Consider the following 17913-nt stretch of genomic DNA (forward strand, 5'->3'; position numbering starts at 1 on the left):
AACAACTGGCACATGTGCAGGAGATCAAGCAGAAGCCTCAGTGAAACAATCGGGACCCGGAACTTAAAGACTATAAAAACCTAAATTCGGACAGGGACCGTGCGTGGTAGAGCTGAGACGCTCCGGCCGCCCAGCGCTGTTTGCTTATTTGCCGCCTGCTAAATTAATAAAAATAAGTTTGTAACTGAATTAACTGGTTTCCGACTGGTGATTGGGAAACCCACAATTACAGGGGTGATGCTGGCGAGACAGCCCTGGTGCCGTGAGCATCCTTTGGGGGGTGTGGGTGAGCTGTCCTGGTGAGAGGGCGCTACTGGCGAGACAGCCCTGGTGCCGTGTCAGCGCTGCGCAGCAGCGGCCACAACGCCGGTCTGGTGGCAGCCGACACTTTGCGAGGGCTGCCGGGGGGAACTGACTCCAGCTCAGCCAGACCCCTTACAACCTCGAGCAAGAGGCGGCGTTACGCCAACACCTGATTGAGTCATCCTGTGGAAGCCAGAGCAGAGCGTGTGCCCGTGCCGGTCACCCCCTTGCTTTCTAGTATTCTTCTTCCACCGTGGGCACGTAAGGCTTGGGTGGCGTTGGCAGGGCTTATTTTGGTGTGACCGTTTGTTTTAGGGACAGATCGGATCTAAAACTTCAAATAGGAGTCAGAGTGAAAGAACAAACTTAGCAAACACGTGTACACGGAGGGAAAAAAAAAATTGGTTCCTAAAATGTCATGTGACTTTTTTTCCTTCTTTTTTTTTTTTGTGACTATTTTTTTTTTGGTTTGGTGGTTTTTTTGATCACTCCAGAGACAGGACTGATGGCACTCGCTCCCTGACGCACCACAATGTCTGCTTCACCCAGGTAGGTATAACAAACTGCAGAACTCTGCTTTCCTCTTAAACTGGCTATCTCTTACTCCTTACTCCTGGAAACCTCTCTTTCTCCTCTGGTACCCCCTGCCATTTTCATAACCACATAGCTGCCCGTTCAGCACTCTCAAAAACATAGTGTGGGCAGTATCTGCTCACTGATCTGTCCCTCCAGTCGCTTTGGAGTAAGTTTGTATCACTGTCTTCAGAGTGTTCCTCGCTCCCCTATGCCCCCTCCATACTCTCTTCTGTAGCTGTGGAGGGAGGCTGCAAGATTCAGCTCTCGCAGCACTGTGCTCTCTCTGCCTGTCTCTGTGAAAGTTGCATCTGGAAGACACAGGAAACCTTAACAAATTCTTTAGAATTTTAAGCCCCCAGTTGCCTTCCAGTCACTTATTTCAGAGCTTTCCTTCCAGGTCACCCTCACCTAAAAGCCTCTTAGCAGCTGTTACCTAAAGAGGTAAATTACAATGTTTGTAACTAGAACTATTTATCTAATTTTCTCCCTGACGAAGCAGCTCTAGCGTGTCGCTCCACATTTAGACTCTATCTCATGCAAGAAAGAGAATGATGATTTTGGTATTTATTTGTTCTTTGTTTAAATTATATTGATATTTAGTCCTCCACACCACAGTCCCTGGCTGGCATTTAAGTACTGGTATAATAGAGGTTGAAAGAGAATCGGTCTGCATTGTCTTCTGAGCTGCTTCTGTGGGCTGTTACTCAGCTCGTACCTATGTGGTTTCCTTGCATTCTGGTAAAGCTTTTAGGGTCCTGCCGGCAACACAACTGTCTCTGTTGCTTTGGCAAGGGTTTAGTTAGCAAGGATTCTACAAACAATTCTGCTGTTGCCTCGAGGCTGAAGATGGGGCTCTTTCTCTCAGTTCTCTCTTGACGTTGCTGGGTTTCCTTTCTAAATTTACAAATATCTATGTCCAAGAATAACCCGGCAATTCAAGTTTCCCCACTGCTGTTCTCCCAGTTTTGAGAGGTCACTTAACTGTTCTGTGGATCAGCAGTAAGACACCTTTTCTTGTGTCTGAAAGGGCTGGAGAACATTACTGCTGCTGCTCTGTGGTTTATCTTATCTTTCTACAACCGAACCTGGCTGTTCTCAAACCCTTTCTTGCCTTTCTCCGAATCAAGACTGGCCTCTCAAGGAACCAACAGAGACCATAGGACAAAAGTGGAGAACTTCCCTAAATCTGCCCCTCAGCAAAGGGAGTTGCTGTCCTGTCTGTTCTGGTTGTGATGCCCAGGAAGTGCAGCAGGGTTATTCCATCAAGACAAGCATTGCTTTCTTAACCTAAGCCCTATTTCGGTGGTTACGACCTTGCCCTGTTTCGGTGGTTATGCCTGAAGAAATCACTTGTTTTAAAGGGGGAAAGTAACTAAAATTTCAGAAGAAGCAAATACAAAGCTGGAAGTCCATCAGGAAAGACAACTGGTGACAGTGGGTATGTGAATAGAGAGCTCTGCTTCAGAGTGGAGACTAAAAAGCAGCAGACTGAAATCAAAGGGGGAGACAGAGGTAGGAGAACCTAAGTATATACACACACACCTCTCTCCCCTCACGTTTGAATAGTGAGGCTCACATAGCTTAGCCATCAGGGGAATGATGAGGGTGGACAGCGGTCAGATTAGCAAGCCTTTAGCACAAACTTGTATAGACAGATTCCTTTGTACCCTGACAGCTCTGTACCATCACCTGACTCAGAGATGCTTGCTACAGATAAAAGAGACGAATTTGAGGAGGAAGGTGTGAATTCCTTACTAATCTGCTTTCTGTTTTATAGCTACAGCATGCCTCAACTCCTGGGCAACAGCAGTTCGCATGAACATTATGCACCAGAATCCATTGTCTCCATGGCTTTTTTTGTCATCATTTTCATCATAGGCATCCCAGGCAACGGCCTGGTGATCTGGGTAGCCGGTCTGAAAATGAAAAGGTCTGTGAACATAATCTGGTTCCTAAACCTCGCTGTGGCCGACTTCCTGTGCTGCCTGTCCTTGCCCTTTTTCGTTGTCCACCTGGCCCTCCACGAACACTGGCCCCACGGTTGGTTCCTCTGCAAATTCATTCCGTCGGTCATCACCTTCACCATGTTTGCCAGCGTCTTCCTGCTCGTGGCCATCAGCATCGACCGGTGCCTCCTGGTCATGAAACCCGTCTGGTGTCAAAACCATCGTACGCTGAAGTTCACGTCGCTGATATGCGGCGGCATCTGGGCGCTGGCCTTCGTCTTCTGCTGCCCTGTCTTCTACTACCGCGAGACCAGCACCGCTCCGGATGGGAAAACGCAGTGCGGGTACCCTTTCGGAGACGCGGAGGCGCCGTATTACCCAGATTACTCAGCTTTAGCCTACAATGGTAATGACTCATGGGGAAGTTTCTACGAAGATGATGATTCCGTGTCCCTCACCTTAGTGGCAATAAACATCACGAGGGCTGTCTTCGGCTTCGTGCTCCCCTTCGGCGTCATGGCGGCGTGCTACACCCTCATCGCCCTCCGGATGCACGCGAAACAGTTCCACAAGCCCCGCAACAGGACGCTGCGAACCATCACGCTCGTGGTAACGGCGTTCTTCATCTGCTGGGCTCCATACCACATTGTTGGGATTATGAACCTCGTACCTGCTCTTGTAACAAGACTGGGAGACTCGCTATTCCTCTGGGACGACCTCTCGACAGCGCTTGCCTATGCCAACAGCTGCATCAACCCCCTGCTCTACTGTTTTGTGGGCCGGGACTTCAGGGCAAAGGCACAGCAAACAGTGCGTGGGATCCTGGAAGGTGCCTTCAGTGAGGACCCAACACGTTCGATCCCTTACTCCTGTGACAAGAGCAAGACTTCAACAGAGAAGGATGTTAGCAGCACGGTGTGATGCAGGATTCCCATCTCCGTGGTCGAAGCAGCGAGCTGCGGCCCTGCACTTCAGTCACTCTCCATTTAACAGCTTTCTGTGATCCAATGCACTTGGCTAATCTGCAGCTGCACAGACCTGGCACCATCAGGACAGCTAACCCCTTTCATACCCTAGAGCCGGGACGTTGAAAGTACCAAGACTCTGGAAAAATAACCTTTAAAGAAGCAAGCTGGCTTGCAGAATGAGTTGTGGTGGGATGACGTAGTTTAACCTCCGACTTGCTTGGTGACAGTGTCCTGTTATTTGCATATGTCTGTGTTCTACCTGTCCTCCTCTGTCTGATAAACTGCAGATGAAACTGACCTCAATGTCTTTCCTTGGAGTCTGCCATCCCACCTTGCACTACACTTGGGGACAGGGGCGGGAGGGGGTGTTTTGAGGCTTTCCCTAGAGGGTAGCACTACATTTTCCTGCAGCCACACGCATCAGAACAGCACTCACCCCAGCACTCAGCTGCATTGAAGTGACCTTCAAGCCCCAGTAGCTGCCCAAGGTGTTTCTGTGTCCCAGCACGTACATCACTGCACAGCAGTAACCGGCCCGATGTGCAGGCTGTAGCTCTGTTAGTGAGCATACACTTGCTCATTGTCTCCCCAAAACGCCCTCCACGACCAGAGTCCCAAATCCTCCCTTTAGGAAGCAGTCTGAGGTTACCAAGTGTACCTATTGCATCTTAAGGTGGCACACAAAGCAGAATTTGAGTGACTGCAGTCACTGATGAACCAATTAGGTGGCTGTAGGACCAATTGCCATTTGGGTGCTGAGAAGTGATCGTCTCCAGCCTGACCCCGAGACGGTGGGGCACAAACGTGCCGCAGCACAGTCACGCTCTGTACCAGAGAGATGTGCTTCCCACATCTGTTTGGTGGACAAAAATGAAATTCTCATTAAGCCAGGCTATTTGGAGGTGTTCCCCAAGCTTGACTCTTCCCTGCTCCTGAAAAGCACAAGCATGTTTACTAGGTACTCTAAGGAAGTGGTTTAACATCTGCTTTTTTGTGTTTGCCCTTCCTTAAAGGAGCACGGTCAACACAGGGTAGGACCAACAGGCACCACGCGCGAGTACGGTTCTCTCTGTTGTGCCTTTCTGGTGAGCAGGAGTGGAAAGACCCAGTGATCCAAGTGCCCCACCAACAGCCACCTGCGAGAACTTTAGATTTTCTCATGACATCTTATTAAAAAAAAAAACCCAAACAAACCCAAAAAACCCACCTCAGTCTTAAAGTACACATAGGTGTGGGTTGTAAATTTAGCCACGTCCACACCTGCATTGCTGTTTGTAAGGTAAGGGGGTGGGCACTGAGCCCACCTGACAGGCGCCGCTGGGGAAGGGGGGAACAAAGTCAATACTGGCACCAAACCGTTAAACCATAAACATTCACTTTTTCTTTTTATTAAGAAAGCATGCACAAAAATAAACTCGTGAGACCACGCCCCCCTCTCTCCCTGACCACTGACACAAAGCACAGGGGGGCCGCACAGCACCGGAGGGGCCTGCAGGAGCCCCTCCGGGCGAGGGGCTTGGCGTCCCGCCCTTCCCTGCAGGCTGGCACCCGCGGAGCTCCGGGCTGCCCACCCGATGCCTCCCCACGCACTAACAACGCACATTTATCTCAGGGGCGGAGGAACGAGGCTAGTTTGCACACTGACCGGCATGTATTTACATATGCAAATGAGGCACAACTTAATACGCAAATGAGGCAAATATGCAAATGAGGAGCACTTGGATACGCAGAAGGAGCCGTCTGGGTTTGTTTTTCCTCCCGGAGGTGTTCTCAGGCTTCCACGGGGCTGGCTCTCAGTAAGGTCCTCTGCAAAGCACTGACTGGCACCTACCAGAGGTCGCCTCTGGCGGCGGTCTCTGGCGCCACTTTCCACAGAAACCTATCGCGCGTGCTTCCAAGCTGTATCATTCCCATCCTGAGGCAGCACGGACAACAGCTTTACTCCGTGTTGAAGTTGGCTCTGGGATTCCTCATTTCTCTTGGAAACAATGTCAAAACTTCCCCCCAAAACACACGCTTAAAGGAAAAGGAAAAAAAAACAAAACAAAACAAAAATGCCGTGTTTCCCACCCCCCCAGGTACAACAAGACTCTGTCCACTTCCCTAACAAAGATCCAACGGATTCAGCCATACAGCAAGTTTAAGAAGCGATGCCAGTTGCCTTCCCGCAGCCAGAGTAGAGGTGTTACCCCTGCCCCAGGTCCGTCAAGCAGCCACGATGTTTTATTTCCATCTTGGTTCCCTTCGCTGGTAAACGGGGAATAAGGGCTGGGGGGGGAAGCTCTATGAAATAGTAAGAGGAAGCAAGATATCTGACAGAACAGAGCCATACCAGAAAAAAAGGGGAACATGGGACACAGCTTTGGGGAGAGGCATCTCAACGCTCACTCCTGCTCCTGCACCTTTTCCACTTTCCTGATTTGCAAGTGCTGACAAACCTCATCCTTCGGGGTTTACACTAGGTTCCATCATCTCCCCGGCTGCACCACAAGGGGTCTGACCCACCCCCCCTTCCCTTTTATACCCTACTCCTCGGCTGTTCGCTTTAAAACCCTGCCCCACTTCGTCCCCTCTCTTGTAACGCACCTCTTACAAAAACCACTTGTGAGGGCCTCCCCGTTATTTGACCAGAGGGTCCAGCCCCTTGACCAGAAGCCCCCTATAATTCACCTCCACTCTGAGCAGCAGCTTCCTCTTCCCACCATTAACCCACTGGCAAAGGGGGAACTGCTGCCAGGGGACTCGTTACTAGGGCTCTCAAACCACAGACAAGGACTGTGCCCAAGGACACAGGGAGGGGCGGGGGGGGGGGGGCAGACGACGACGGAACAAATACTGACGGGAGAAAAATGTCCAAATTTGCATATGCAAGTAAGAGCCTCACTACATATTCTGAAGAAGGGCTTGAAGGGGTGGGGGGTGAAATTAAAAGCTCTGGGGAACAGAATTTGCTGAATCACACACGACACCCCCCCGACTGCTGCTTTTACCTGACGGGTACACACGTAGGCTTCACCGGGAGACTGCAAAAGGCAGCGTAGAAAACAGGTCAGGATTCCCTCAAAGCCTCTGTCCTCACAGACAGGCGCTGCGTTCCCAAACCCAACTCCTCTGCTGACAGACCACCTCCGCTACACTCTCCTTTCTCCAAACTCAGGTCTACCTTCCCAGCTCAGCTCAGCTCAGCTCTCCCTACCACGGGGACCAACTACCCTTTCTCTTTGTACTGGGGAACTCTTTGCTTCGCTTGCTCTTCCTGCTGGCGCGAGAAAAGTTCACAGAGCCAAGATCACCCCTCCAGTGTCCCTTCAGCCCCCCTGACCTTTACGACATTTACGAAACAACATAACTACAGGCTCCCAGGGTCCACTAGGCTCTCTCACTCCAGTAGCCAATACGACAGATTCACCGGCCACCTTGAAGGGAAAGAGGGATTGTTAAACGCAAAATGAACGGAGGCAGAGAAAGATGCACTCGAGGATTCAGCCTTCCGAGGTCTTTTCATGGCACCAAGGAACCGTCTTTTCCACCCTCCACAGGGCACCAGGCAACATGAAAGAGCCGATCTGATGCGTCTGAGGCCACCAGAGGAGGGGGAGGGCTGTGCTCAATTATTGGTAATAATAATAATAATAACAATAATAATAATAATAAACAAAGGAAGAAAAAGAAGATAAAACAGGACGCAAGGAAGGATTATCTTCGGCAGCATCTTGTGGTGGCTTCTCTGGCGGAGATAGAGAATATATATCTATATACAGGCAAGGCAGGGAGGCTGGGGAGGGTGGTGCTGGCACCATTCACCCCACGTCCCCCTCCCCTCCCGCGTCCTTCACGCAGGACGGGCTATCAAGTCTGTAACTCGCTAGGTGATCAAGTCCCAGTCGAAATCATCGGGGATTTCCTCATTGGTGCCTGGAGGAGGCCCTGGAGGCCGAGGGACCAGATGGTGAGCTGAGCCAAAAACAAGACAAAAAAATAGGAGAAAGGAAAGGGAGCAGTTAGAATTAAAAAGTGTCACACTTTTTCACAGCAGCTCCTTGGGCAGAAGAAAGCATATGGGATTTGGGCCTTCTCTCTTCCAACAGTCTAACAAGCAAGAACACTACTGGCATGAATTTCTCCCTGTCAGACAGCACCTACCACCTTCTCTAGGTGGTCTGCTATGCAATTCTCCACAGCAGCTTCTACAGAAGTGAAGCTTCAGCTTCCTTAAGCTTCCTTTTAGATTAGATATTAGGGGGAAGTTTTTTACAGAGAGATTGGTGAGGTGCTGGAACAGGCTGCCCAGAGAGGTGGTGGATGCCCCGTCCCTGGAGGTGTTCAAGGCCAGGTTGGATGGGGCCCTGGGCAACCTTGTGTAGATCCAGGCTGGAGGTTGGTGGCCCTGCCTGTGGCAGAGGGGTTGGTCTATGATCCTTGGGGTCCCTTCCAACCCAGACCATTCTATGATTCTATGACTGCTGAGAAGAACACAAAGGACTTCATCAACAGGAGCTTCTCATGTATAGTTGCCCTCAAGCAACCAACTGAAGGTGAGGCTCAGCTAGAAGGCTGTTTATGTGAAGAACGCAGGCAATGAAATGCTAAACCTTGCCAGAGCTATGGTGGAGCCCTCGATGGAGGGTCCCTTCCAGTCCAGGCTCCCTCTCTACCCTCGGCGCTCGATTTGGTTAGTAAGTGTTTTGGGAAAATTGCACAAAGGTCTTGGGAACCCGTTCCTCAACGTTCATTGGTGTGCTTATGCCTTAATGTCACCCCTTACCTGGGCGATTATATCCTGGAGAGTCCTGGGTGGAAATCTGGTACATAGGAGATGGCCCGGAGAAGAGATGGGGCTGGCCATAGGAGTTCACTGTGAAGCGAAGGAAAGGAAAAAAAGCTTTTAATGTTCTGGTCAGCTGTCTTGGCCCTGACTGGGTGGCTGCTGAGCCACAGAGCAACTCACTCAGACCCACGGGATACTGAGGAGATGTTCAGCTGTTGGGTCCTAACTGCAAGCTATAGCTTGGTCAGGGATCTTGTTCTTGGAACCAGCAGGAGTTTCTCTATTATTGTAAAAGAAGAAAATTTTCATCCAGAAGCGCCACAAGCTGGCTCATTATTATCCATTTAGTTCAGTACTAGACAACACACACCACTACAGTTCTATCAGGACCTGTGCTCTACTCAGAGTGCATCCTCCTTCCTATTCCTTGTCCAGTCAGTATTTCTTCAACACAGGTGCAAGAGCTGTCTTCTTTAGAGCCGCTCTGGCTCCTGCCATCTAGAACAGCACTCTCTCTACCTTGGTGACCTTTCTGTTGGTCACCTAAGGAAAATACCACCCCCTTCTCCTTTCATGGGTTTACTGCCTGGAGATGTTGCCTGTCAATGGCATACATCACATAACAAGGGTCTGTCCCGCAGACGTGGGATGTCCTAGTTCTTTAAAGCCAGAGGAAGCTGAGTTGCTACAAACTGCTCTGACAGCCCAGCCCTGAGCTGCTTGGTTCTACACCCCGCAGTGAGGCAGCTGGTAGCTTAGGGTATTGACACCACTGGGACTCGGTTTACATGACAGTTTTAGTCTCCCTCTTAATTACCTTGGTTCATGGATTGCTCCTGTTTGCCACTGTTCAGGGCACAAGAATCAGAGATTCGGGGGGGCTGCTGTGGGCCAACCAGATGAGGGAGCTGACCAGTCTGGGTAAGGAAGTGATTAAGGGAGTCACAGAGGTTGGCAATGTGGTGTTGATCCAGCGTCCAGTTCTTCCGCTCAGCCTGGCGCAGACTCTCCATCAGCTCTGCAGGGGACAAAGGACCACGTCAAAGGCTGCACTCACGCTGGGCTCCTCCCTGCAAGGAGTTTCTCTCTTCTACCCCTAAATCCTACCTGCTCCCCACAAACCCAACTTCATCGCTTCGAATCTGACACCAAACTCCTGTAGAGCTCCATATCTAGGATACTGTCTCACTGACTCAGGTAGGGGAGGGAAGAGTGGGATGGGAAAATCTGTTAGCTTTCTGGCATACTTTCAGGCATTAATTCCCCCTGCCCCAAATTCCTGCAGTGTTCAAGTGCTTCAGCATCTTTAACAGAACCCTTCAAGTCAGACACCACATTTTACAAACAGAAGAACTGAGTCACTGAGAAACTCATGGACTTGACATGGTTACACTGAAACAAAGTTCTGGGCACAGCATTCACATATTCTACGCTACAGCCCCAGTCACTGAGTCACTAGACCCAGTTACTGGGCCAACACTGACCTGAGAATTGGGAGTGCTCAATGCTAGACCAGTTCAGCCGGTTTACCATCTTGAAGCTTTCCTTCAGGGAATCAATGTTGGAGCACCAGTCAGGGGGAAATGCTGGAATGAAATGGGGACAAGATTACTCCAATACAAACCGTCCTTTACCTCCACCCCTTAATATAAAACGATTGGCCCCCTTCACCAAAGGCCCTGATGCTACAGTAGCTAGAAATCCTTCCTCTCTTGGAAGACTGTGGATGGTGCCTCCTTTATCATTTAGCCCCCCATTTTATCCTGCCTCCCTAAACAGAATCCCAAACCCAGTGTGGACGTATCCTCCTTTCCTTCAGTAAGGAAGCAATTTCCCTCTGAGATTTCAACCGTAACCAGCTTTCACCTCTTCCCCCCCACACAACGTAAGTGCTACTTAGGGAAGGCTCAACTGTGGAATTTCTGTCTGGGGGCTCCTCTCCACTCCCTTTTCCCCAGCTGTTCTCTCCATCAATCCCCACTCACCAAAGCCAGCACTGTTGATTGAAGCCTGTGACTGCTGCTGCTGCTGGTGCTGGTGTGGCTGCTGCTGTGGGTGGGAGTGCGGGTGATGTTGTTGATGCTGGTGGTACCCTCCATGCTGCATTGGAGGTGGGTGCATGGACATCACTGGTGGAGGGCCATAACCTTCGCCACCCTGCTGCTTTCCCCCTTGGGATGTGCAACCCTCTGGGGTTGGAGTGTGGAGTGGGGGAGCAGCACCCACTGATGAGGGGCCTTGCTGCTGCTGCTGGTACATGTAGTAGTTGTGGTTGGAGGGCTGCATGTCACCAAGGAGAGAAGAGAAACCTGCCGAGTAAAAGAGAGAGGAGGGAGCTTTAAGAGCTGCCTGGATAGGACCTCTACTTAAATTATCCATCTCTAATTTCACAGTGCTCATCCTGCTATTTATGAAGCTTCTGGAGTGCCCTCTACAGGCGCCAACAACGACGGCCTGCACAGTTACACACTGAGCTCTACTCCCTTCAACACAGAAAGCTCTAAACAAAGCCCCAGCAGGAGCTGAACTTCTACTACAGTCAGGCACTTAAATTCCACCCTGGGTTTCTTCTGTATTAACTGAAGTAAGCCATGCTTTCCTGAAATTCCACGTGCACATGGTCTCCCTAGAAATGACCCTTAAGCAAACAGCAAAACATTTAGAAAACAGATTAACTGGGTAAACCTGACTTGCTCTTTCCAAAAGCTCCCTTCAGTTCCCCTCTTACAAGCAGCTTGGTTTGGAACCTTCACAATTTTTCTCACACAGATCATTAGAGGTCACACATGCTGCTGCTTTTGAACGCAGAGCACGTTGCACGCATCAGGGCTCCTTTATTACTTTCATTCCTCCTGACTCACTGGGTGTGTCATTTCTAGCCTTTGACTTTCAGGCATCCCCTACATGCAAGAGCATCCGATGTTCTCCATTCTTCCCCACACCAGGAGCTCAGCATATTCCTTTTGTCCACTTCCCTGGTTCATTCTCCCCTTATGTCATGAAATCTCTGAGAAAAATCAGAGTGAAGGGCACTACTTTGCCACTAACCTGAGCTACCCCATTTCTTACTTTGGATGCGCTTACTTGGCCATCTGCAAGTGAGCTTGTTTTTCCACTAGGTCCAAGATCAACCCTTAGAGCACCCTACTACTGCAGTGGGATGGGAAAGGGTGAATAGTGCCACCCTGAATTGGAGCTTTGCCACAAAACTTCCTCAAAAATTGCAAGTTTTCCTAGACTACTTTATAGCTAAAGACTTGGGGAGAAAAATAATAGAGGGAAAAATAAAACCCAAGAAAACAACAGACCTCTGCTAAGTGTTTACCAACTGCAGCACACATACAGTCAAAGTTCTTCTCTATATGTCTGTAGCTTGCTCATTCTACATCATCTCCAACAGGCTGCTACGAGGAATCTCAAGTGCCAGTGTAATAAAACCAGTAAAAGCAATAAATTTTTATTCCACTGAAATGAGTTCAGGAGGCTTCTCCTAGAGCAGCAAACTTTGCCTGCAGTTTATGGTGCTGACGGCACAGGCGAGAGGCTCGGCTAATGACGTACTCCTCTTTACACCAGACCAGCATTCAGAAGGGTGTTTAAAGGTGGGAACAGCGACTGGAGATGTGTTTTCCGTGGAGATGGCATCCCACCTCTACAGCGGTCCCGCCCTCTGGTGGCTGCTCCCTCCATCCCAGAAACGCTAGCTGTGAAAGGAGTTGTAGGCGCTCTCAAGCCTCTCAACAGCTCAATTCTCTAAGACCCCGTCCACTCCTGCTTTCTACAGACCTGAGAAATGACAACTCTCCATTCTCTTTCTGGAGAAGCTCCACGGCCTAAATGAGACAATCCCCTCCCTTCTTACAGTTTCCAGCCAGACAGGTGGGGAATACAGCTCCAGTGTGTTTTTCTTTGGGACTTCATTCCTCTACCTGTCTGCCATTTCAGTATTTGCTTCTGTATCAACACGAGGTATTTTTAAATCAGTGCCCGCTTTCTTCTCAGAGAGCTGGGGGGAGCACTAGATAAAGGACATGCAGGTTTCTCATCTGCTCCTGGCAGAACTAATTACAGCATGCCAAAGAAAGAAAGTCTGTTTGCACAGGCTCCCAAACGAGGAAAGATCTGTGAGATACCAAGGATAGAGCAGTGGACAAGACTGCGTGGGCAGATACCTGCCCACCCCACATGACGCATACGGTTACTCACCGTGCTGAGAGGAAGATGATTTCTCCAGCATGGATTTGTAGAGATTTCGGAAGGACCAGCTAAGATCCTGGAAGTTGATCTCAGAGTAGGAGAACTTGAAATCATGGTTGGCACTGTACAGCGGGGGTGGCACATCAGCCCCTTCACGGCCCTGGCCCCCTGCCACAGTAGAAGCAACATCCACAGGCCCTGCACCCTGCTAAGGAAGGTAGAAGGAAGGCCTTTCAGTTTGCACTGGGCTTTGTAACTTGAGACAAGGATCCAGAGACCAGATACAGATAGAACATGCACTGATATCCAGTATCACTTAGCTCATCTCCCAACAAATCTTCCCAAATGCCATCTTCCTTGAGGAACATCAACCACCACCTTCCCTCTGCAAGCAGACTTGCTCCAGACTATTCTTCAGCTATCTAATGACATTATGCCCTTATCTTTATCCCCACTGAGCCCAGGATCAAAATTCACTTCCTCCTTATTTTCTCTCTCTGCAATTTCAGCTCCCTTCCCTTTTTATTTTTGTCTCTGTATCACCATTTCCACCATTCCCTCTCTTCTCACCACTCTGCTTGTCCCCTTTTCCCCTTGCAGTAAGGCTTCTATCTTTTTCCCTGCTGCTCACCTGACTGTAGTTGGCAATGGGGGTGGTGCTCTGGAGTGACAGCTGAGGGGTGGCCTCAGGTGGCAAAGAAGCTTCTGTGCTGACTGGAACAGCTCCTCGGGGGCTTTTACTCGCCTCTTGCTCTGGGGAGTCTTGTGGTATCTGTGGATGGGAAGAAAGAGAAAAGGAAAGGAGCAGAAATCAAGAACAGATGGAGAAGTGAAACTGCGGACAGGAAGCCAGCTCCCCCGCTGTAGAAGTTCATAGCTTAGAAGAGCAGGACTGGGCCTTAGTGGCTAAAGAGTCGGGATAAATGGCTTTAAACAAGATTAACTTTGCTACTGAACAGCAGCAACAAGAGCCAATCAGCAGGACACACCTGCTAGTTCATTCAGTCCTAGTCTTTTGTCTCCCCAGCTGTATTCTCTGCCCCCAAAACAATACCATGGTCTGATGCCAGAGGGACTCCTTGGAACAAGAGGGGAACTCCCCCTCCTGCTCCATGCTCTCTGGGAAGAACAACACTCACGTCATCATCTGGAGGATGCCGCCTCTTGCGAGATATATCTGGACACGTATCTATTGTCCAATAAGAGCCCTGGAAAGAAGAGCCACTGGTGAATGCATGATGACATCAGAGCGCTTCCCGACGCAGCAGGTTACTGACTCACAGAATGCAGCACCAACTAATCATTAGGACCACGAGGACCACCTTCCAGAACATCAGACAACCAAGACTTTGCTGTTGGAAAGAGATTCCTCTCTTGCACTGGGTTGTACTGGACAACAAGGTACAATGCTACTGGTGAAAGGCTGAATGCTCTCTACATTTCCATCACTCTGAGACAGGACACCAAGAAGAGCAAAAGGTATTTTGCTTCAACCTAGGCCCACTCTTTTGAGCCTGCACACCCCCTTCAGTACTTTCCTCACAACATGAATTTGTCAGCAACTGGTGAGAATCAACTCAATGGTCAGACTGGGCAGAGGCAGTGAGAAGGATCACGCTCATTCCATCTTTGTGAGACTCCACTTTGAGTACTGTGCCCATTTCTGGGGGGTTTGCAGTGCAAGACAGACACTAATGTGCTAGAATGCACCCAGAGATGGGCCACCGTGGTAGTAAAGAACTAAAACACAGCACATACATGTAGTTCACACAGAAAGATCCACTTAGCCCTGGCAAGAAAAGGCTAAGGGACTCTAATCAAATGTCTTCAACTGTGCAAGGAGACTACAAAGATGACAGAATCTAACTCTTCTCAAAATGCAGAGTACAAGAGGCAGCAAACACAAGTTACAGCAAGGGAAATTACCATCGGATATAAAGGAAACAATTCTTCACAAGGATGGTGGTGCAGCCCTGAAACAAGTGCCCAGTTGTGGTACCTCCATCCTTGGAGATACTCAAAACTTAACAAACACCTCAAGAAACCAATCTAATTATCCCTGTCTGGGAGGTGCGTGCTGACCTCCAGAGGTCCCTTTCAACATCAAATAGGCTACAGTTATTTCTGTTGTTTTCTGAATCAGTATAAAGAGAACTCTAGAGTGTGATTTAGCTCACTGCAGCCTCCCCAGCTGCAATACGAACAGTGACAAGCACAGCACAGGTTTTCACTACAAACCCGACCCAACAAGCCAATGAACACCTGCAAACACGTACAGTGAAGTCCATTAGGACTTCCTGGAATAAGCCACATAATCTATGGTAATTTTGAGCAGAGATCTTCAAAGTTACGTTATCTCCATGTATAAAGGCCAACTGAACACCACTTAGCCCCTTAAAAACAACCTGAAATAAAAGGCCAGCACAAGGGTCCCTTTCTGAAAACTTCACGATGGGGAAGAGACAATCTTTCTGTCCAAATACTTAGCTTCTTGTCCCCACCATATCCTTCTGCTCATTTGCTTGTTTTTTAACAGCAGTAATATCCACATGCCAAGATGCCAAGCTTTGGTTTTGCTAGCAACTCCCCTTCACAACCTCTATGTACCTACAGAGCTTTATTAGCCCTTACTTGGCCAACAAATTCCTCTGAGTCCTACTTCTAACTGATTTCTACAGATTTGAACTATCTGACAGTAACATTTTCTACCCAACGTGAAATGTTTTGCAGTTTAAACAGGTAGTAGTTCTCACTTCCCTGGACCTTGCCTCCTTGAAAGCCGTGATGTCACATCACGGTCCTGCCATTCACCAGCAGCCACTATGGCCTTTCGTAACAGAACAGGTCGGACCAGACCTACATTTCACCCATAAAAATCAAGAAGAAACAGAAACAAAACTGAACGTAGACTCAACCCAGTTTTGTCCTTCTTCCAGTATCTTTAAAGTCAACTGTAGATCCCAGGTAAGAAAAATAATTGCTAAAACCATTAAGGCCCCTTTACAAGTCCCCTTTAAGTGAACGCTCCTGTAGCCAAAGCCCTGCAGTAAATCTTACTACTGCTTCCATTTTTGCCTCCACTTTAGGTTTCAAATTCCAACCATGAGTTAGAAAGGGCAACCCTGGCTTATTCCCTGCAGTTTTAAATTGCTTGCCCAGGAGCATGCAGATTTCTTACCTTCCCAGGATCGTCTCTCGGTCGGGGCACCTTCCGAAAACATTTATTCAGAGAGAGGTTATGGCGAATAGAGTTCTGGGGAGAGATTGAGAGAAGGGGTAAGTGCTACAACACTGCAGCCTGCTGAGTATCCCTGAGAACGGGCAGGGGAAACAGACAGATGGAGCACACTCAACAAGCCAAAGCTCACTCTACATACCCAGCACAGGGCAGAACAGGTGTGGGCAGGAGAGGGAAGGATTAGGGTGACTGCTAGGGGGCTGAGCCACCTATACATCTACAGAAGATGCAATGAGAACAGTATCAGTGCGATACAGAGGATGGCAGTGATGTTGGCTTTGTGGCTTTGGGGTTTTTTAATTTTGTTTTTCTTGGCTGTTGGAGTTGGTTTATTGGGTTTTTTTTCTTTGCATGCTCCTTCTTAAAGGGGCCACAACACACATTAAGCCAAATTCTCAGGGAAAACAGGACTTCTGGCTCTGCATTTTCTCCAGCTGGCCAACACAGTTTCACATTTGCCTTTGTATTTTGTTCAGTCAGGGTATTTTGCACAGAATTAATAAGTCCTGTAATTAGACAAAGAGGGTGCTTGAGTGACACAAGCCCTCACCTTCCACCCAATACCAGCGTTTTTGTAGTAGGGAAAGTTGTCGCAGATCCAACGGTAGATCTCGCTCAGCGTCATCTTCTTGGCAGGTGAGGAGTTAATGGCGTAGGTGATCAAGGTGGCATAGCTGTAGCGTGGCTTCCCGTCCTGGTGCACCGCAGCCTCGTCCTTGCTCAGGGTGGCGTTGGGATCTGTCGGCGAGCCCGGGGGACACTTCCGGGCAGCCCCGGGAGGTCCCGCTTGTGAGGAACCCCCTAATTTTTCAATAGTAGCCCTTAAAGTAAGCTGTGGGAGCCAGTCTATGGAAGTCAGGCTGCTTTCCAGGTCAGAGGCCATGATGCTGGAAGCAGGAGTATCTGTGAGGAGAAAGGAGCAGAAAGTTAATTCCTGAGGTATAAAAAAAAAGGTGAACCCTAACAACAGAAATATCCATTTGCATTCCTCTTCTGCTTCTCCCCTATCACAAATACCTCTGGGAACATCATCCTACTTTATATACCTCATTCACAGCCAGAGAGAATCATCCAAAAATGGCCTGTGACTGTGTTGCTGGGAGGACCATCCTTGATGACAGTAGCTGGGACAGTGCTGATGGGCAGTCTTACCCTGAGCATCCCAACTGTTTCCAGGTAAAGAACTAAGACCTACTCAAAGGCAGCAGAGCCCTTTCAGCAGCTCTATCACGTTCACTCAATTACTACATAAGCACAATAACCTTGGGGCCCTTCACCAAGATTACCTGTAATCCAGCAGGTTTACTGTGTCAGATAAGAGGAAGATCATAGCTAGAAGTGAACGCTCCCTCATGCTGCATACAAACTGCAATTAAATTAGATCATCTGGAGAAGTCAGGACTGTGACTACCTTAATTTGGAGGGGAAGTTCTGTTCTCTCTAAGGCCTAGCCTCTCTTTTTGCATCAGGTGACATTATGAGGAATACTGTTCCTTACAGCTAGGATTACATATCTCATTTTGAAACATCAAGATCATGCATAATACTATATATAGATAATTACATCTACCATGTCAAGGTGGATCAGACTATATTAAGTTCATAATAGTTAAAGCTTTGAATACCATAACCCACTTTTCCTAAATATACATATCATTTTACTGAATTAAATCTTGCTCAATTCACAATATCACAGGCAAGTATTTTCCCCGAATCTGAGACACAAGAAAAACTTCCTTCTCTAAGGCCACAAAACAAGAAGTTTGCCACAGGGAGGAAACAGACTCAGTATCTTTCCTTTCATAAATATTCTCTATTTCCCCTCATAAAAAATACCTGCCCAACATGGCTACCATTTGCATCCAGGGTTTTGCTACTTAACAATTCTTTTATATGAAGAAAATATCTAGCAGCATG

General features: G+C 48.7%; 2 protein-coding genes across 2 annotated transcripts; one reads left to right on the forward strand and one right to left on the reverse strand.

Annotated features, from left to right (window-relative positions):
* Window positions 1-2663: 2663 nt before the first annotated feature.
* On the forward strand, window positions 2664-4049 carry C3AR1 (complement C3a receptor 1; the record flags this gene model as incomplete). Its single annotated transcript, XM_084261738.1, has 1 exon — window positions 2664-4049. The coding sequence occupies one exon, from the start codon at window positions 2664-2666 to the stop codon at window positions 3744-3746; it is 1083 nt and encodes a 360-aa protein (XP_084117864.1). The 3' UTR covers window positions 3747-4049.
* Window positions 4050-5151: 1102 nt separating this feature from the next.
* Window positions 5152-16885, reverse strand: FOXJ2 (forkhead box J2). The gene is made up of 10 exons (XM_084261221.1): window positions 16547-16885; window positions 15937-16011; window positions 13898-13966; window positions 13390-13530; window positions 12768-12966; window positions 10547-10870; window positions 10046-10147; window positions 9379-9579; window positions 8559-8648; window positions 5152-7747 (listed from the first exon to the last, which is right to left on the reverse strand). Exons 1-10 carry the CDS (start codon window positions 16877-16879, stop codon window positions 7659-7661), a joined length of 1623 nt encoding a protein of 540 aa, XP_084117347.1. The 5' UTR covers window positions 16880-16885; the 3' UTR covers window positions 5152-7658.
* Between the last annotated feature and the right edge of the window lie 1028 nt (window positions 16886-17913).

Source organism: Gallinula chloropus, assembly GCF_964237585.1.
Source record: "Gallinula chloropus genome assembly, chromosome: 1".
NCBI lineage: Eukaryota > Metazoa > Chordata > Aves > Gruiformes > Rallidae > Gallinula > Gallinula chloropus.